This window comes from Schistocerca piceifrons, chromosome 2 (assembly GCF_021461385.2).
Source record: "Schistocerca piceifrons isolate TAMUIC-IGC-003096 chromosome 2, iqSchPice1.1, whole genome shotgun sequence".
NCBI classification, from domain to species: domain Eukaryota; kingdom Metazoa; phylum Arthropoda; class Insecta; order Orthoptera; family Acrididae; genus Schistocerca; species Schistocerca piceifrons.
Window position 1 is genome coordinate 896832425 of NC_060139.1, and position 21066 is coordinate 896853490.

Sequence of the window (21066 nt, forward strand, 5' to 3'; positions counted from 1 at the left end):
GAGGTTAGTTTCAGCATTTTTCCCATCCTTCTGTTAGCAGATCATGCAAATATTTTGCAGCCATGACTGATTAATGTAATGGTTTGCAGCATTTTCTCCTTTAAGTTTGAGGATATTCTGCCTGTCTCAAATCCTTCACATTAGGTGTAACACTTCCATCATGGCTGGCTCTCACAAAGATTTCAGTCATTTTGGGGTGATGACATCTACTCTAGGGACTTTTTTTTTTACTTAGGCTTTTCAATGTCCTGTCAAATTATTCTTATATCATCTTCTCTCCCATCTCACCATTATGTATTTCCTCTTCTATTTCTACAAAGTTATCTTGAAGTTTATTTCCCCTTCTATTTATTCCTTCCACCTTTCAGCTTTCCATTCTTTCCTTTGTGCTAGCTTGGGCCATCTGAACAGTTCTCGTTCTTCCCCGCAGTTCTCGTTCTTCCCCGCAGTTCTCGTTCTTCCCCGCAGTTCTCGTTCTTCCCCGCAGTTCTCGTTCTTCCCCGCAGTTCTCGTTCTTCCCCGCAGTTCTCGTTCTTCCCCGCAGTTCTCGTTCTTCCCCGCAGTTCTCGTTCTTCCCCGCAGTTCTCGTTCTTCCCCGCAGTTCTCGTTCTTCCCCGCAGTTCTCGTTCTTCCCCGCAGTTCTCGTTCTTCCCCGCAGTTCTCGTTCTTCCCCGCAGTTCTCGTTCTTCCCCGCAGTTCCATCAGATAAAGACCCTGTGCCATCAGAAAATCACATTAAACAGAACTTAATCCCAAATATTTTACTGGATTCGGAGGGATGTAGGTTGCAGTAACTACTGGAAGATGATGAAGCTCGCACAGGTTAGAGTAGCATGGAGAGCTACATCAAACCAGTCTCAGGACTGAAGACCACAACAACAACAACAACAACAACTAATTCAGTCCAGAGACTGGTTTGATGCAGCTCTCCATGCTACTCTATCCTGTGCAAGCTGCTTCATCTCCCAGTAACTACTGCAACCTACATCCTTCTGAATCTGCTTAGTGAATTCATCTCTTGGTCTCCCTCTACGATTTTTACCCTCCACGCTGCCCTCCAGTACTAAATTGGTGATCCCTTGATGCCTCAGAATATGCCCTACCAACCGATCCCTTCTTCTAGTCAAGTTGTGCCACAAACTTCTCTTCTCCCCAATTCTATTCAATACCTTCCCATTAGTTATGTTATCTACCCATCTAATCTTCAGCATTGTTCTGTAGCACCACATTTTGAAAGCTTCTATTCTCTTCTTATCTAAACTATTTAACATCCATGTTTCACTTCCATACAAATACTTTGAGAAAAGACTTCCTGACACAATCTGTACACTGTTAACAAATATCTCTTCTTCAGAAACGATTTCCTTGCCATTGCCAGTCTACATTTTATATCCTCTCTACTTCGACCATCATGAGTTATTTTGCTCCCCAAATAGCAAAACTCATTTACTACTTTAAGTGTCTCATTTCCTATCTAAGTCCCACAAAATCACCCTATTTAATTCGACTACATTCCATTATCCTCGTTTTGCTTTTGTTGATGTTTATCTTATATCCTCCTTTCAGAACACTGTCCATGCCATTCAGCAGCTCTTCCAGGTCCTTTGCTGTCTCTGACAGAATTACAATGTCATCATTAAACCTCGAAGTTTTTAATTCTTCTCCATGGATTTTAATTCCTACTCCAAATTTTTCTTTTGTTTCCTTTACTGCTTGCTCAATATACAGATTGAATAACATCAGCGATAGACTACAACCGTGTCTCAGTCCCTTCCCAACCACTGCTTCCCCTTCATGCCCTCAATTATTGTAACTGCCATCTGGTTTCTGTACAAATTGTAAATAGCCTTTCGCTCCCTGTATTTTACCCCTGCCACCCTCAGAATTTGAAAGAGTATTCCAGTCAACATTGTCAAAGGCTTTCTCTATGTCTACAAATGCTAGAAACGTAGGTTTGCCTTTCCTTAATCTTTCTTCTAAGAAAAGTCGTAGGGTCAGTATTGCCCCACGTGTTCCAACATTTCTACGGAATCCAAACTGATATTCCCCGAGGTTGGCTTCTACCAGTTTTTCCATTCGTCTGTAAAGAAAGCGTGCTAGTATTTTGCAGCCGTGGCTTATTAAACTGATAGTTCAGTAATTTTCATGTCTGTCAGCACCTGCTTTCTTTGGGATTGGAATTATTATATTCTTCTTGAAGTCTGAGGATATTTTTCCTGTCTCATACATCTTGCTCACCAGATGGTAGAGTTTTGTCAGGACTGGCTCTCCCAAGTCTGTCAGTAATTCTAACGGAAAGTTGCTTACTGCTGCGGTCTTGTTTTGACTTACGTCTTTCAGTGCTCTGTCAAACTCTTCTTGTAGTACCATATCTCCTATTTCATCTTCTTCTACACTCTCTTCAATTTCCATAATATTGTCCTCCAGTACATCACCCTTGTATAGACCCTCAATATACTACTTCCGCCTTTCTGCTTTCCATTCTTTGCTTAGAACTAGGTTTCCATCTGAGCCCTTGATATTCATGCAAGTGCTTCTCTTTTCTCCAAAGGTCTCTCTAATTTTCCTGTAGGCAGTATCTATCTTACCTCTAGTGAGATGAGCCTCTACATCCTCATATTTGTCCTCTAGCCATCCCTGCTTAGTCATTTCGCACTTCCTGTCGATCTCATTTTTGAGACATTTGTATTCCTTTTTGCCTGCTTCATTTTTATATTTTCTCCTTTCATCAATTAAATTCAATAGCTCTTCTGTTACCCAAGGATTTCTATTAGCCCTCGTCTTTCTACCTACTTTATCCTCTGCTGCCCTCACTATTTCATCTCTCAAAGCTAATCATTCTTCTTCTAATTTATTTATTTCCCCCATTCTTGTGTATCGTTCCCTAATGCTCTCCCTGAAGATCTCTACAACGTTGGGTTCTTTCAGTTTATCCAGGTCCCATCTCCTCAATTTCCCATCTTTTTACAGTTTCTGCAGTTCCAATCTACAGTTCATAACCAATAGATTGTGATCAGAGTCCACATCTGCCCCTGGAAATGTCTTACAATTTAAAACCTGGTTCCTGAATCTCTGTCTGCATTATAGGGACATAATGTGCATTCACACGATATGTGGCCTGTAATTGATAAAGCGCCATCTGTCCATTGGCTAAAGATTCCGGAATAGTCTTCCATTTGGAAGGGGTCTGCCAAAGGGGAGGTGACCACAAAGAGCAGAATGAATAAACAAAGAAATGATAATGTTCCATGACTCATGGTGTGGAATGATAGAAGCTTGAGCAGGGTAGTGAAGTTTTCAAAAAACAAACAAACAACGGGAAAGAGAACTGCAAAGACTCAATCTAGATGTAGCAGGGGTCAGTGAGATGAAATGGAAAGAAGTCGAGGATTTCCAGTCAGATGAGTACAGGGTAATATCAACAGCAACAGAAAATGCTATAAGGGGAGAAGGATTTGTTATGAACAGGAGAATGAGAGAGCGTTACTGTGAACAGTTCAGTCATAGGGTTGTTCCTATCAGAATCAACAACAAACCAGCACTGACAGTATACATGCCAACATCGCAAATTAAGTGAGAGAGAAAGTATATGAAGATATTGAAAGTGTAATACAGTACACAAAGAGAGATGAAAATCTAGTAGTCATGGGGGACTGGAATGCAGTTGTCGTAGAGGAAGAAGTAGAAGGAAAGGTTACAGGGGAATATGGGCTTGGGACAAGGAATGAGAGGGGAGAAAGACTAATTGAGTTCTGTATCAAATTTCAGCAAGTAATAACTGATACTCTGTTCAAGGATCACAAGAGGAGGAGACGAATGTGGAAAAGGCAGGGTGATACAGGAATATTTCAGTTAGATTACATCATGGCCAAACAGGTTCTGAAATCAGATACAGGATTGTAAGGTGTACCCAGTAGCAGATATAGACTCAGATCACAATGAAGTAGTGATGAATAGTAGGCTGAAGTTTATGCCATTAGTCAAATAGAATCAATAGGCAAAGAAGTGGAATATGGAATTACTAAGGAATGACAAATTAAGTTTTAAGTTCTCAGGCTATAGAGACAGCAATAAGGAATAGCTCAGTTGGCAGTACAGTTGAAGAGGAATGGACATCTCTAAAAATGGCAGTCAGGGAAGTTGGAAAGAATAAGATACATACAAAGAACTTAACTGTGAAGAAACCATACATAACAGAAGAAATGCTTAAGTTGATCGATGAAAGAAGGAAGTATAAAAATGGTCAGGAAAATTCAGGAATGCAGAATGAGAAATAACATAAGTAGGGAGTGCAGGGAAACTAGTATGAAATGGCTGCACGAAAAATGTGAAGATAGCTAAAAAGAAATAATAGTTTGAAGGACCGACTCAACATATAGGTAGATCAAAACAACATGCAAATAAATTAAAAGGAAGGTTGGTAATGTTAAGAGTGCAATGAAAATTCCACTGTTAAATGCAGAGAAGAGAGCAGATAGGTGGAAAGAGTACACAGAAGGCCTCTATGAGGGGGTAGGTATGTTCGATGTGATAGACCAAGAAATTTGAGTGAATTTAGAGGAGATAGGGGATCCAATATTAGAATCAGAATTTAAGAGTACTTTGCAGGGCTTAAGTTCAAATAAGGCAGAAGGGACACACAGAAATCCACCAGAATTTCTAAAATCATTGGGGTAAGTGGCAACAAAATGACTACTGAAGCTAGTTTTTTTTTTTTGTTTTTTTTTTTGTTTTTGTTTTTGGTTTTAGGGCGCAAAACTGCTATGGTCATTAGTGCCCGGTCCGTTACTTAGGAAACAATAAAAACCGAAAATGGAAACCAGCAGCAATGGGAACAAAACTCAAAAAATTGGAGAAACTAAAAGCAGAATGAAGGCTTAAAAATCCACTACAGAAAGGGGTTGGTTGTCAAAAAAAAAAAAAGCTTCGAATGACTGACGCCATTTCACTGGCACTAATGAACTCGAGAACGCGATCGGCCGAGCGCGTGTCATCTGCTAAAATTGACGATATATCAGGCGACAGCTGTAGACGGGCACATAAAGGAGTAAAATAGGGGCACTCAATTGAAAGGTGTCTTACCGTCCACAGCTGAGAGCAGTGGGGACAGAGTGGGGGAGGATCGCCGCTTAAAAGATGTCGATGGCTAAAAAGACAGTGCCCTATCCGGAGTTTAGTTAAAATTACCTCCTCCCGACGACGCGTTCGGGAGGAAGATGTCCAAGCACAAGGAAGAGCTTTCACGTCCCGCAATTTATTATGAGGAAGTGTCGACCAATGGGCGTGCCATAAAAGAAAAACTCGATGACATAAACCGCTCCGTAGATCGGTGAAGGGAATCGATTGAATAGCTGGCCGAAGAAGATAGACTGTAGCCTTGGCCGCTATATCAGCCACCCCATTTCCACAGATACCAACGTGTCCCGGGAGCCAGAGAAACGCCACCGAGACGCCCCCCAGGTGGAGCAGGCGCAGACGCAGACAGTCCTGAATCCGGTGGACCAGAGAGTGGACAGGGTAAAGAGCTTGGAGACTGAGGAGAGAGCTGAGAGAATCTAAGCAGATAACATGCCGTATCCGCTGATGGCGGCAGATGTAGTGGACAGCCTGGAGAACAGCGTAAAGCTCCGCAGTATAAACCGAACACTGGTCGGGAAGCCAAAATTGATTTGGGGTGTCGCCAACAATATAGGCACTCCCCACACCGAACGATGTTTTCGAGCCATCAGTGTAAATAAATGTGGCTTCCTTCATTTGTGCACATAGAGCAGCAAATGCCTGATGATAAACAAGTGAAGGGGTACCATCCTTGGGAAATTGACAAAGGTCACGGAGCAGGTAGATCCGGGGACAGAGCCAAGGCGGTGCTGTACCCCAAGTTGTCAAGAAGGTTTTAGGAAAGCGAAAGGAAGGAGAATGGAGCGAACTCCCAGTGGTAGTAGGGAGGAGGGGCGGCCTGCGTACCCTACATCAAAGGAGGCATAGAAAAAAATGCCATGGGCTGGATCTGCAGGCATGGAAGACAGATGGCTAGCATAACGACTCAGAAGGACTGCTCGCTGATTGGACAGCGGAGTTTCAGCAGTCTCAACATAAAGGCTTTCCACAGGGCTGGTGTAAAAAGCTCCAGACACTAAACGTAATCCACAGTGGTTCGAGACGACGAAGAATAGACAGCCGAGCAGAGGAGTAAACTATGCTTCCATAGTCCAATTTCGAGCGCACTAAGGCGTGATAGAGGCGGAGAAGGACCACTCGGTCCGCTCCCCAGGAGGTACCATTCAGGACACGGAGGGTGCCGAGGGATCGCAGACAGCGAGCCGAAAGATAGGAAACATGGGAGGACCAGCACAGTTTTCTGTCAAACGTAAGACCCAAGAATTTAGCGACATCCGAAAACGGAAGGTTGACAGGTCCTAGATGTAAGGAGGGTGGAAGAAACTCCCGACGTCGCCAAAAATTAACACAAACGGTCTTACTGGGAGAACAACGGAAGCCGGTTTCGATGCTCGAAGAGTAGAGGTGATCGAGACACCCTTGAAGACGTTGTTCAAGAAGGTTGGTCCGTTGAGAGCTGTACAAGATCGCAAAATCGTCCACAAAGAGGGAACCCGAGACATCAGGAAGGAGACAATCCATAATTGGATTTATTGCAATGGCAAACAGTACAACACTTAGCATGGAGCCTTTGGGTACCCCGTTTTCTTGGGAGAAAGTACGGGAGAGAGTAGTGTTCACCCTCACTCGAAATGTGCACTCTGCCATAAATTCGCGAAGAAAAAGGGCAGCCGACCTCGAAAGCCCCAAGAGAACAGTGTGCGGAGGATGCCTGTCCTCCAACAGGTATCGTATGCTCTCTCCAGATCAAAAAATATTGCTACTGTTTGGCGTTTCCGGAGAAAATTGTTCATGATGTAAGTGGAGAAAGTAACAAGATGGTCAACTGCAGAACAATGCTTTCAGAAACCGCATTGGGCAGATGTTAAAAGACTGCGGGACTCCAGCCACCAAGCTAAACAGCAATTCACCATTCGCTCCAAAACCTTACATACACTACTCGTGAGAGAAATGGGGCGATCGCTAGAGGGGAGATGTTTGTCCTTTCCAGGTTTCAGAACAGGAACGACGATAGCTTCCCGCCATCGTCTTGGAGAAGTACTGTCGGTCCAAATTCGATTATAAATGCGAAGGAGGTAATGCAGACTATGGGTTGATAAATGCAGCAACATTTGGATGTGGATACCAACCGGTCCTGGGGCGGAGGAGTGAGAAGAAGAGAGTGCATGTTGGAGTTCCCGCATGGAGAAAACAGTATTATAGCTTTCGCGATTTTGAGAAGAAAGCAAGAGGTTGCACTTCCGCTGCACGTTTCTTCGGGAGAAAAGCTGGCGGGTAATTTGAAGAGCTCGAAATTTCAGCAAAGTGTGCACCCAAGGAGTTAGAAATTGTGACGGGGTCCACTAACGTATCACGCGCGACAGTGAGCCCAGAGACTGGGGAGAAACTAGGCGCACCTGATAACTGTCTAAGCTGACTCCAAACTTCCGAGGAGGGAGTGAAGGTGTTAAATGAGCTAATAAAGAATTTCCAGCTTGCCTTCTTGCTATCGCGGATGACGCGACGGCATCGCGCACGGTACTGCTTATAGCGGATACAGTTGGCCAAAGTAGGATGGTGGCGGAAAACGCGAAGAGCACGTCGCCGCTCACGTATTGCATCACGGCATGCCTCGTTCCACCAAGGAACTGGGGGGCGCCGGGGCAATTCGGAGGTGCATGGTATTGAACGTTCTGCAGCTGTAAGAATAACATCGGTAATATGTGTAACCTCATCGTCGACGCTAGGAAAGTGACGGTCATCGAATGTCGCTAGACGAAAAAAGTGTCCAATCGGCTTGGGCAAACTTCCAGTGTCGCGGGTGCATATATGGCAGTTGAGGCTGCAGTCCAAGGACACATGGAAAGTGGTCACTCGAGTGTGTATCATCAAGGGTGAACCATTCAAAGCGCCGAGCTAGCGGAACGGTACCGACCTCAAGGTCCAAATGAGAGAGATTTGTCGTGGAGGCAGACAAAAATGTAGGGACCCCAGTGTTGAGGCAAACTAGATCCACTTGATGGAAGACATCTAGCAATAGTGAGCCACGTGGACAAGGATGTGGAGATCCCCAAAGCGGGTGGTGGGCATTGAAGTCCCCAACCAGCAAATAGGGAGGTGGAAGCTGACCAAGAAGATGAAGGAGATCAGCTCGTGCCATTGGTGTGGACGATGGAATGTATACAGTACAAAGAGAAAAGGTATATCCAGAAAGGGAAAGATGGACAGCGACAGCTTGGAAGGAAGTGTTTAAGGGGATTGGGTGATAATGGAGAGTATCATGGAGAAGAATCATGAGGCCTCCATGGGCTGGAGTGCCTTCAACAGAGGGGAGATCAAATTGGACGGACTGAAAATGGGGGAGAACAAAGCGGTCATGGTGATGCAGCTTTGTTTCCTGAAGACAGAAGATGACCGGTGAGTAGGATCGTAAGAGGATCGACAATTCGTCCCGATTGGTTCGAATGCCGCGGATATTCCAGTGGATAATGGACATGGGGTGAACTGAAAATGGAGGAATGTGACCAAGGTCGCCGTCAACTCAACGACTGCTCAGAGCTTGCGACCAACAGCATGGAATGGCATTCAGCCGAAGGCAGAAGATCCTGATCCATAGGTTGTTCAGGAGCAGCTCCTGCCACCAGCGATCGGCCGGTTGATCGGCCGCCAGCAGTGCGCCTCGGCGACACAGAAGAAGGCCGAGGGCGATTTCCGCCAGGTGGTGCTGTATATGGGACACGCCTTGGCGGAGAAGGAGATGAACTGGGTTTCTTATTAGCCTTCTTGGGAATGTGATGTTTAGATGACGGAGGAACCGATGGTTGTGAAGTCGGGGTACATAAAAAATCTTCACGAGTATGCTCTTTTTTCGAAGTCTTGGTGTCTGACTTGTGGGCTCGAGATTTAGCAGAAGCCAATGAAGGGTGAGCCATAGAGTGGGCAGGCGAAAGTGGTGAGGTTGAACGGGCGATCTTTGCGCTGGCCGATCTGACAACCGTGGTACTAAAGGTGAGGTCACAAGTCTGTGTGGCCGCCTCCTTTGTTGGCCGAGGAGAAGCTAGGACAGTGCTGTATTTTCCTGTCTGAGGCACGGTGGGCTGTTGACTGGCGAATAATTTTTGAGCAGCAAAGGTCGACACCTTTTCCTTCACTCTTATTTCCTGGATGAGCTTTTCGTCATTTAAAAATGGGATAATCTCGGGAGGAAGCAGCGTGGTCACCCATACAGTTGATGCAGTGAGGGGATGGAGGGGGACAAGCATTCTCATGGGCATCCTTGCCACACGTAACACATTTGGCCGGATTGGAACAGGACTGGCTGACACCGATAGCAACGTGTAGGGTTTGGGACGTAAGGGCGAATGGAAATTATCTCATAGCCTGCTGTGATTTTCGATGGGAGTTGAATTTTGTCAAATGTCAAGAAGACAGTGTGGGCTGGAATGATGTTCGTGTCAACCCTTTTCATAACTCTATGAACAGCCGTTACGCCCTGATCTGACAGGTAGTGCTGAATTTCTTCATCAGACAATCCATCGAGGGAGCGTGTATAAACGACTCCACACGAGGAATTTACAGTGCGGTGCGGTTCAACCCGGACAGGGAAGATGTGGAGCAGTGAAGTACGCAGCAATTTTTGTGCTTGGAGGGCACTGACTGTTTGTAACAACACGGTGCCATTCCGTAATCTGGAACAAGACTTTACAGGACCTGCAACAATTGCGTTGACACCTTTCTGAATAATGAAAGGGTTGACCGTGGAGAAGTCGTGACCTTTGTCAGACCGAGATACAACAAGGAACTGTGGCAACGATGGAAGAACTGTCTGTGGCTGAGACTCGGTGAACTTACGCTTGCGAGCAGACATAGTGGAAGGTGAGGAAACCATTGCGGAAGAATCCCCCATGATTACTGGCGTCTCCAATGGCATGCTCCTCCCTTGTGGGGGCCCTCTCTGAGGGCACTCCCGCCTTAGGTGATTGTTCACATCTCAGGTCACACCTCCCGACAAACGGACAGAGGGACCAATCGGCACTTTCGGGAAGGTATCAGCTTGGGTAGTCACCCCTCCCTGGGCCTGGCCGTTACCAGGGGGTATGTACGTGTCCTACCTGTCTACCCGGGGCGGGGAATTACGCGTTACCCCGTCACCGGCTACGCATGGAAATGCGTGGGTCGGCCTTCAGACACGCACAGGGAGGGAAAAAAAAGAAAGGGAAAGGAAAGAAGAGGGGTCTCAAACGCCGCAGCGGAGAAAAGGGCAAAGAGAAGAGGTAAGGAAAAGAGAAGGACAGAGGAAGGACGAAGCGTAGAAAGCAAGGAATTTTTAACAGTTTCGAGCGTCCGTCTCCGGACGTAAGCACAAACCATACTCCCAGAGGGGGAGAAAGGGAAGGAAAGAGCCAGAGGTGAGGGGAGGGGGGGGGGGGGCAAGATGGGGGATGGGGAAGGATGGGGTAAGGGAAGGTATGCAGCCCGGAAAGGAAGGAGGGCCACATTAGCTCGGGGTCCTGTGCTCGCTACGCACGTATCCACAAAAGAGTTGTGGATCCCCTGGGGGGACTGAAGTTAGTGTGTAGAATGTATGAGTCTGGGAACATACCACCTGACTTTCAGAAAAATATCATCCACACAATTCCGAAGACTGCATGAACTGGCAAGTACGAGAATAATCGCACGATCAGCTTAACAGCTCATGCGTCGAAGTTGCTGACAAGAATAATACACAGAAGGATAGAAAAGAAAATTGAACATGTGTTAAATGATCAGTTTGGCTTTAGGAAAGGTGAAGGCACCAGAGAGGCAATTCTGACATTGCAGTTGACAATGGAAGCAAGTCTAAAGAAAAATCAAGACACATTCACACATTCATATGATTTATCAACTTGGAAAAGCATTCGACAATGTAAAATGGCACAGGGAAACATTCCACATGGGAAAAATATATCTAAAAACAAAGATGATGTAACTTACCAAACGAAAGTTCTGGCATGTTGATAGACACACAAACACAAACATACACACAAAATTCAAGCTTCCGCAACCAACAGTTGCTTCATCAGGAAAGAGGGAAGGAGAGGGAAAGACGAAAGGATATGGGTTTTAAGGGAGAGGGTAAGGAGTCATTCCAATCCCGGGAGCGGAAAGACTTACCTTAGAAGGGAAAAAGGACAGGTATACACTCGCAAACGTGCGCGCACGCACGCACATATATATATATATATATATATATATATATATATGCATCCGCACGTACACAGACAAGCAGGAAAATGTCTGCTTGTGTCTGTGTACGTCCTTTTTTCCTGAATTTTTTGTGTATGTTTGTGTTTGTTTGTGTGTCTATCGACATGCTAGCACTTTCGTTTTGTAAGTTACATCATCTTTGCTTTTAGATATATTTTTCCCACGTGGACTGTTTCCCTCTATTATATATAAAAGCTATAGGGAGACGCAGGTAATACACAATATGTATGAGAGCCAAGAGGGAATAATAAGGGCAGATGACTGAGAATGAAGTGCTCGGATTACAGAGGGTGTAAGATAAGGCTGTAGTGTTTTGCCCTACTGTTCAATCTGAACATCAAACAAAGAATGATGGAAATGAAAGAAAGGTTCAGGACTGGAATTAAAATTCAAGGTGAAATGATATCAATGATACGATTTGCTGATGATGATGTTATCCTGAGTGAAAGTGACGAAGAATTACATATCTCCATCTTCCTCTACAGTTTTTGCTTTCTACAGCTCCCTTCAGTACCATGGAAGTCATTGCCTCATGTCTTAACAGATGTCCTATCATTCTGTCCCTTCTCTTTGTCAGTGTTTCCCACATATTCCTTTCTTCCCCAATTCTGTGCAGAACTTCCTCATTCCTCATACCTTACCTTACCAAGCCTCCTAATTTTCAACCTTCTGTTGTAGCACCACACCTTAAATGATCAGATTATCTTCTGTTCTGGTTTTGCCACAGTCATTGTTTCACTACCATACACTGCTGTGTTCCAAATGTACATTCTCAAATATCTCTTCCTCAAGTTAAGGCCTGTGTTAGATACTGGTGGACTTCCCTTGGTCAGGAATGCCCTTTTTGCTAATGCTAGTCCGATTCTGATGTCATCCTTGCTCTCTCTCTCTCTCTCTCTCTCTCTCTCTCTCTCTTTGGTTATTTTGCTGCCTAGGTAGTAGAATTCCATAACTTCATCTGCCTCATGACCATCAATCCTAATGTTAAGTTTCTCACTGTTCTCATCTCTGCCAACTTGTCATTACTTTGGTCTTTCTTTGATTTACTGTCAGTTTATATACTGTATTCATTAGACTGTTTATTCCATCATATGAGGTGGTTGGACCTCCCCTTCCCCCAGTCAATCTTCTGATTGGTTTGATACGGTCCATCATGAATTCCTCTCCTGTGCTAACCTCCTCATTTCAGGGTAGCACCTCATATGATGTGTGTTCAAAACATAAATCAGTGGTCTCTGAGCTTAGTGTGTTTCACTGTATGCCTATGACACATTGGCACTCTGCTATAATTATTACTATTACTATTATTATTTCGTTCTTTTCTCAGACGTTATGTCTGGTCAAAAATAGAAAGTGATGCGGACTTTGATCAAGCGTGACTTCCTTTTAACTGTACGGTATATGTTCTACTGCAATTAGGAACTTTCGGGTAATTGAACATGTATCAATAATTACGGATTTCTGTAGTTGTATATATAAGTTTGCATGCAGCTATATTGCATTGATGTACTGGTGGATATTGTGTGGTATGACTCCTGTAGTTGACAGTATAATTGGTATAATGTCAACTTTATCCTGATGCCACATGTCCTTTACTTCCTCAGCCAGTTGGATGTATTTTTCAATTTTTTCTCCTGTTTTCTTTTCTATATTTGTTGTATTGGGTATGGATATTTTGATTAGTTGTGTTAATTTCTTCTTTTTATTGGTGAGTATGATGTCAGGTTTGTTATGGGGTGTTGTTTTATCTGTTACAATGGTTCTGTTCCAGTATAGTTTGTATTCATCATTCTCCAGTACATTTTGTGGTGTATACTTGTATGTAGGAACGTGTTGTTTTAAAAGTTTATGTTGTAAGGCAAGCTGTTGATGTATTATTTTTGCTACATTGTCATTTCTTCTGGGGTATTCTGTATTTGCTAGTATTGTACACCCACTTGTGATGTGATCTACTGTTTCTATTTGTTGTTTGCAAAGTCTGCATTTATCTGTTGTGGTACTGGGATCTTTAATAATATGCTTGCTGTAATACCTGGTGTTTATTGTTTGATCCTGTATTGCAATCATGAATCCTTCTGTCTCACTGTATATATTGCCTTTTCTTAGCCATGTGTTGGATGTGTCCTGATCAATGTGTGGCTGTGTTAGATGATACGGGTGCTTGCCATGTAGTGTTTTCTTTTTCCAATTTACTTTCTTCGTATCTGTTGATGTTATGTGATCTAAAGGGCTGTAGAAGTGGTTATGAAATTGCAGTGGTGTAGCCGACGTATTTATATGAGTGATTGCTTTGTGTATTTTGCCAGTTTCTGCTCGTTCTAGAAAGAATTTTCTTAAATTGTCTACCTGTCCATAATGTAGGTTTTTTATGTCGATAAATCCCCTTCCTCCTTTCTTTCTGCTTAATGTGAATCTTTCAGTTGCTGAATGTATGTGATGTATTCTATATTTGTGGCATTGTGATCGTGTAAGTGTATTGAGTGCTTCTAGGTCTGTGTTACTCCATTTCACTACTCCAAATGAGTAGGTCAATATTGATATGGCATAAGTATTTATAGCTTTTGTCTTGTTTCTTGCTGTCAATTCTGTTTTCAGTATTTTTGTTAGTCTTTGTATATATTTTTCTTTTAGTTCTTCTTGTATTATCTATTCCTATTTTTTGTCTGTATTCTAGATATTTATAGGCATCTGTTTTTTCCATTGCTTCTATGCAGTCGCTGTGGTTATCCAATACGTAATCTTCCTGTTTAGTGTGTTTTCCCTTGACTATGCTATTTTTCTTACATTTGTCTGTTCCAAAAGCCGGATTTATATCATTGCTGAATACTTCTGTTATCTTTAGTAATTGGTTGAGTTGTTGATTTGTTGCTGCCAGTAGTTTTAGATCATCCATGTATAGCAAGTGTGTGATTTTCTGTTGGTCACTTTATTATTATTATTATTATTATTATTATTATTATTAGTAGTAGTAGTAGTAGTAGTAGTAGTAGTAGTAGTAGATGCCTGAATATCAAATACCTCACACTGAGACTGTTCTGTGTTAACAATGCCTTCCCATTTCCTTCTAATATGGCAGCCTGCTGTAGTATTGCATTCTGTGTAGGTTACCTACAAACCCTGATTTGGAGGCAGTAGTCGCTAGGTGGCATTGTCAACCACAGGTGGTGATTATAAGGCAGATGTTCTCAGTTTTGTGTGTAATGGTTGTAGCTGAATGTCACTGACACAATTTAGTAGGCAATCTGGTACTAACTGTGCTTCTAACAACCCTTGAAAGCACCAACTGAGTAACATACGTGAGCTGCATTGCCCCACATGATTGGGAATGCAGCATACTCCACCGCACAGTACTGAGAATTCATGTTTACACGAGACCATGTATGAACACCAATGAACTACAAGTCATTATGGAATGCAAAACTTTGTTTGAGCTGTTGATAAATTATGTTGATACAACAGTTTGATTGCCTATAATTATTTTAGTTCTTTTTGTGTTATTAACACATGTTAGTTTTATCCCATTCCCCACACTACATATCAAATATTCTTTGCCATTCACCAATCTTTTGACGAATCAGTCGTTATTTCTGGTATTTACTGTGATTGATATTAATGCCAGTGTGAACACTAAGTACATCAAAAATGTTAGTTAATATTGTTTCAGTGATTATGTACTACTCCACATTAACTTGAAAATACACATTTTCACTTGCCTGCACAATGAAGATTTTTGGTTTTCCAGCCAACGTGGTACATTTATCAGCCGTAAATGGTTTCCACAAGTAGTCAACAGAGTAAGGTACATCCTTTGAGAGAATATAACCTTCTTTCAAACCATGAGTTAGCACCGTCACTACGATGCAGTCAGCATCCGAGTGATCTTCCTTTGACACTGAAATCAAGAAAGTTTCTTTATAGCTGAATTCACATAGCGCATTATAAACAAGCATACAATGTATGTACACAGAAGAAACATTTTGTTGTTGCTTTCATTCATTTTCATATACCACAGATCAAGAACTGAAATTAGTCGAGACATACATCAACAAATGTAAGAATGTAAGTCTATGTTAGAAACAAATTACTACTAACCATTTTAAACTGCTCTGAATGCTGTGCTCACTTTGACAAATTTGAAATCCTAAAATTAAAGCCTCTACTTTCTTAAAGCTACTTCCTCTGTCACATCAAATCATGGTGGCCAGCTTAGCATCTAGATAAACATTGATATTTATCATAGAGCAACTGTTATGTCTCTGACATAAGGACATTGGTATGTTTAGCATAGGACTGTTTGTCCTGCAACTGAAAGAAGTTTTCAAATTTAATTCAGTTAAAAAATCATTTGGAGCAGAACTGGGTAATACAACACTTTATTAAATTCTTTTGAATTTATAGGGAGTCTCAGTTTCTTGCTTAATATAGGCCTATGTTGAAGTAATTCCCATAATTAGCACCGATTAGATTAACACGAGTCAATTTTCTGTTGGATATTTTGCACATGTTACATGCAATGGCTCCTTCTGGCTATTAATATGAAACTTGTTTGGGAGAAAAGAAAAATAACGAAAAGACAGTATGAATGGCAGCTACTGACCCTTAAGAGGTAAAAATTCAGTAATGCCAGTCATTGTCCCCTGTTCTAGTAACAGCTTGATCACTCTCATTCTCTGACTTCAGTGTGCCATTCCTTCTTTGTAACATTCACCAGTCTACCAGCTTTCCTCCCTGAGCAAAGAACTGCTAGTACAAACAGTTTGGCGGAAGACTCTGCTGTTCTTACCAGCACAGTACTGGAATTTTGATTCCTGAAGTTATTGCCATTCATCAGAGAAATATGAATAGAAAGAAAGAAACAGGTGGACAGTTTACAAAAAATCTTCACTATATTCAGAATGTTAATTACCATCCATTTCTGCATCAATTTTGAATTTCCTGCCTTTTACACTTTATGAAACAATGTTAGTGCAGACAAAAAGAACATGTAATTGAGGTTTCAGTTACCGTTCACTAACATTACCCAGTTAACTTTCTTTAACTGTTCTCCCCCTACTTCTAAATATGTTTGAATCTCAGGTTGGAACAGTGCTTTGTCCTCTGCCATTGCAAACATAACAGTAACTATTATGTGTTTAGTGACATTTGTATAGTTTCATTATTGAACAAAGTGATGGGTTGTGCTAAGACTTCAGTGTTAAGAGCCTTACTCGTGTACCAATTTATTGGCTGAAAGGCCAACAAATTACACAATGTAGGCTTGTTGGCTGATCAACCTATTTTTGCTGTCATGCAATCAGTTGAATATGACCACCTGACTGCCAACCCCTCACCACATCACCCCACAAGTTTCAACACTGTCACATCTGCCTGAGGTAGGTAGGTAGGTTTGTTTGTTTGTTTGTTTGTTTAAAGGAGGGGGGAGGGGCGGGGTGGAAGGGACAAAACTGTGAGGTCATCGGTCCCTTGTTCCCAGAAAAATAATTATACAAGGGAAAGAAGCAAAGAAGAAAAGAAAGACTGATCTCCATAAGCAGTTTCCGCGTAGCATGTTTGGCCAGCTTGTCACCAAGTTCGTTGCCTGGTATTCTGACATGACCTGGGATCCAGACAAACACCACTGAGTGACTGGACCATTCCAGGGCATAGATGGACTCCTGCATGGTCACTACCAACGGATGACTAGGGTAGCACTGGTCGATAACTTTTAGGCTGCTCAAGGAGTCATACACAGAAGAAACAAGTCCGCAGGGCATGAACGGATGTGCTGAAGAGCACGAGATATAGCCACCAGCTTGGCAATGAAAACACTGCAGCAATCAAGCAAGGAATGCTGTTCAATATGTCCTCCATGGACATACGCGAAGCTGACGTGATCATCAGCCATTGAGACGTCTGTGTAAACCACTTGATGGCCTTGGTACATGTCAAGAATCTGGAGGAAGTGGCAGCAGAGAGCCGCCGGGTTGAATCCTTAGGGCCACGTGAAAGGTCCAGGCAAAGCCACCACCTAGGTGTACACCATGGAGGTGTACGTGAATTGACCTCAAGTATAGGTGGTAAAGGCAAGGACTCCAGTTCGGAAAGAAAGGATCAGACATGAACTGCAATTGGAAGCCCTGACCTGGGTCGCCAATGCAGGAGATGTACCACTGTGGGTGGGAAAAGGAGGTGGTAATTTGGATGCACAGGAGAACTCTGCCTGAGGAAAGTTCATCATCTGTTACTGCACGCTGTACAAATAAGACTAACAGAACAGTGTCAGAAAGATATATACATATTTTTATGACAAAGTATGTTGACTATTTCAGTTTTTAGTTTAAAAAAATGGCTCTGAGCACTATAGGACTTGACTTCTAAGGTCATCAGTCCCCTAGAACTTGGAACTACTTAAACCTAACTAACCTAAGGACATCACACACATCCATGCCCAAGGCAGGATTCGAACCTGCAACCATAGCAGTCGCGCGGTTCCAGACTGTAACGCATAGAACCGCTCGGCCACCTCGGACGGCAGTTATTAGGTTTTATTTCTGATGCTTATCAGAAATAAAATCTAAAAACCAAAAACAAACACAAACAAACAAATCAAAACTGTTATTTCAATTCTGATACCTATTAGAAATAAAATCTAAATACTGAAATATCGACAGTCAATGGACTTATCAATAAAACAGACTTGGTTCATTGTTAGAAATCCAGTCTATTGCCACTCCCTCTGCTATGATGAGCGAAGCATAATAAATTTTATGTTTCTAACTGTTGTTACGTGGTTGATTTCTTATGAATCTGTTGCTGTAAGCCTCTATATTACATGATGTGCATGATCAAAGTTTGTAGTCTTTCTTCCTCTAATCTGAAGCGAGTTTCTTAAAATTAACACACAATATCTTTTGTACTACATACATACATACATACATACATAAATACATAAATTGATAAAGTCTGAATCATGACACATGAGGAGTTTCTTCATGCAACTAAACCATATTTCAAGTTGCAGGGATCATCTTAAATAATTGTGGGGATACAACTGCATTGACTAAGGTCCTCTTAATTTCTGCCAGCAGGTAGAAATCATAATGTAGTGAACAGTTCTCCCTTGCAGCTTACAAATCATCTTGTGACTTTTCTTTCCAACAAATATGGTTTGATGACACTCAGAAAAACTGAAGAACATGTTTCCTCCATTCTTAATTAATTCAGAATATCACTGGCTTCCAGCTGCATTACTAACATAGCATGGGTGAATTTCTTTCTTTGCATTAGCCATTTCTTTGCCCATAGCAAACGCGCACACACTGTAATTGCAGAGCGCAGTTGGTCAGGCAGTGTGTAAGCTCTCTGGGCTATAGAAAAATTGGTGCATCAGTCAGCCAATAAACTGGGGCATGCCTAGAACCCATAGTGCCCTGTAGTAAAAATTAAAGTTCAGTTGGAAATGATAAACAAGAGCTGTGGTAGCACCTCTTCTGTATAATATAGTAACTACATTCGAACTGCTGCATGTGTGACACCTCGAGAGAAGTATGACAGTTTTTTCATAATATATAGTAATTTCTGGAGTTATTGTTACTTGGAACTACCAGCGAAGCCTGAACAATGTTCATAGAATGCCCCATAGCTGAAGTGCACATATGTTGTCAGTGACTCTTGCATTTCATGCTGATGTTGGCAATTAGTTGACTTTGCTATAGCAACTAGGTAATAGTACACAGTAGCTAAAGAAAATCATGTCTCTTAGCAACTTTCAGCAGAAGATACAAATTTATTATATTTGTTTCCAATACTAGGAGTGCCACAGTAACTCTCACTGACCTGGTTATTATGAATTTTACATGTCTCATTGATTTTAGTATTTCTTTGGTGATTGGAAAGTAGCATAGCCAGATACATCTATCTGTCATTGCAGTAACATACTTTTCTGGCTTGTTTCTGGTTGTACTTAAAATTCTACCTACATTTAACAGTTTGTCATGCTTACTCCCTGCGATTCATTTCGCAAACAATTGCCGACAGCAGCAAGCAACAGAAAAGCTGCTGACACCGCAAATGCAGTTTTACCATCCAGGTCTTGAATGCTTTTGAAATCCTGATCAATTTGAAGACAAATTCATCAGAGGAGACTGAACCACAATACTGGATTTAATATACAAGAATTACTATCAACATCTTCATGAAATGTAGAGCATGAACTTCAAAAATAATTTCCCGTCAATTACATTTACCTGCAATTTTTATCATTTTTTAGCCCCTGACGCACATACAAGATGGATTTCACATTATGTTTTTGTGTAAATATTAACCTATTTGAAGAGTGGTTCTTAATTAGAAGCATATACCAATAACAAGTAATTGTAGAGCATAGTGAATAGTGAGTACAAATTTTTATGTCTTCGAAGAGGCTTTTTTCAAGATGTGGAGTTACCTACTTTACATCATGTCCTTGTTGCTCACTTTTACTGAAAGAATACTACCCCTTTAATAGCATTACGCCTGAAGATAATTCTATGAAACACGAGGGCATGAATAATTGTTTAATGTAGTATTTCTAAAGTAAATCCAGTGATAGCTGATTCTAACTCATTAATTTAATTACTATGCAGTATCTTCACTGATATGGGAGTTCTTAATGTATACAGTAACAAGGGACAAGAAACTGGTTTGCGTTTACACTTTGTTACCAAGTTACCAATTAACTAGCACCATGCTGCTTAGTACTTTTGTGACTACATCACCTAAATGTAATAATGCTTTAAATGCATAATTGGCTAACAGATTCTGTAATAGTTTGCATGTTGACAATTATAACTGTAGTTTTTGAAGTGTGGTAATTCAGCTATTTGTTAACTTCTTTGTAATATACGAAAAGGTGCAAATAGGAAGAATGTACTGTTGTAAAATATGAACTGCAATGAGTAATTTAATAAAAATATTTCTTGGAATACACTAAATTTAATTTATGAAACACTTTAGCCAACCTTTCTGGTTCTGTTAAGTATTTATGAAAAATGAGTTTTTTGCTATTTCAGTTCAACTAACTGTTTCCATACTTTACCTGACGGTGTTTCAGTTATCTCAAAACATCTCTAAGCCATTATGTTCAGCAATTCTACTTACAAGTCATTTCAGAAACTGACATGTTCTGACTTTATGCAAAGTGTGAAACTAAGAAGCAGATTTTCTGCCATTCTCATGTGTCTTAAACTTCAATTAAATTCTCTCTATACATATAATTGTGAAACAGGGAATTTTTGCATCTCTCAAACTTACCTTATACAACTTACTGTATGTTATGCAATTGCATCAGTGATGATGCACAAAGACTTACATAATAGGGTTTTTTATATATATTTTTATTTAGTATTACCTTTCCCTGTTACTATTACAGAAATACTATAGGCTGTAATGGTTCCTAATAGTGAATTAAACTTGTAAAATCTGCTTCTGATTGTGATTATTTCCACTTCAAAGATGGTTAACCATGAGAATACTAAAGCGATGGACGGCTGTATGAAATACCCCTCTACATTGCATCCAGATGATGCCACATGACATCATAATATAGCAACCACTCAACATCTTGTGGTCTGAAGGGCACAACCATGGCATTTTGATTTAACATTGAATAAGAAGGAAAGGCATCATTTGATTTCTTCCAATGACTGGGAGAAACTGGAAATTGTCTACAATTATGGTTGTTTCTTAGTGGTCAGAGGGGTGATT

At 41.6% G+C, this 21066-nt stretch overlaps 1 protein-coding gene across 2 annotated transcripts in view; it reads right to left on the minus strand.

Annotated features, from left to right (window-relative positions):
* Window positions 1-21066, minus strand: part of LOC124775833 (caspase-1-like) — a 130772-nt gene that overhangs the window by 3786 nt on the left and 105920 nt on the right. For both annotated transcript variants that reach the window (XM_047250667.1, XM_047250668.1), the window contains exon 4: window positions 15057-15235. In XM_047250667.1, coding sequence (XP_047106623.1) covers window positions 15057-15235 — 179 coding nt within the window. The remainder of the gene's footprint in view (window positions 1-15056; window positions 15236-21066) is intronic.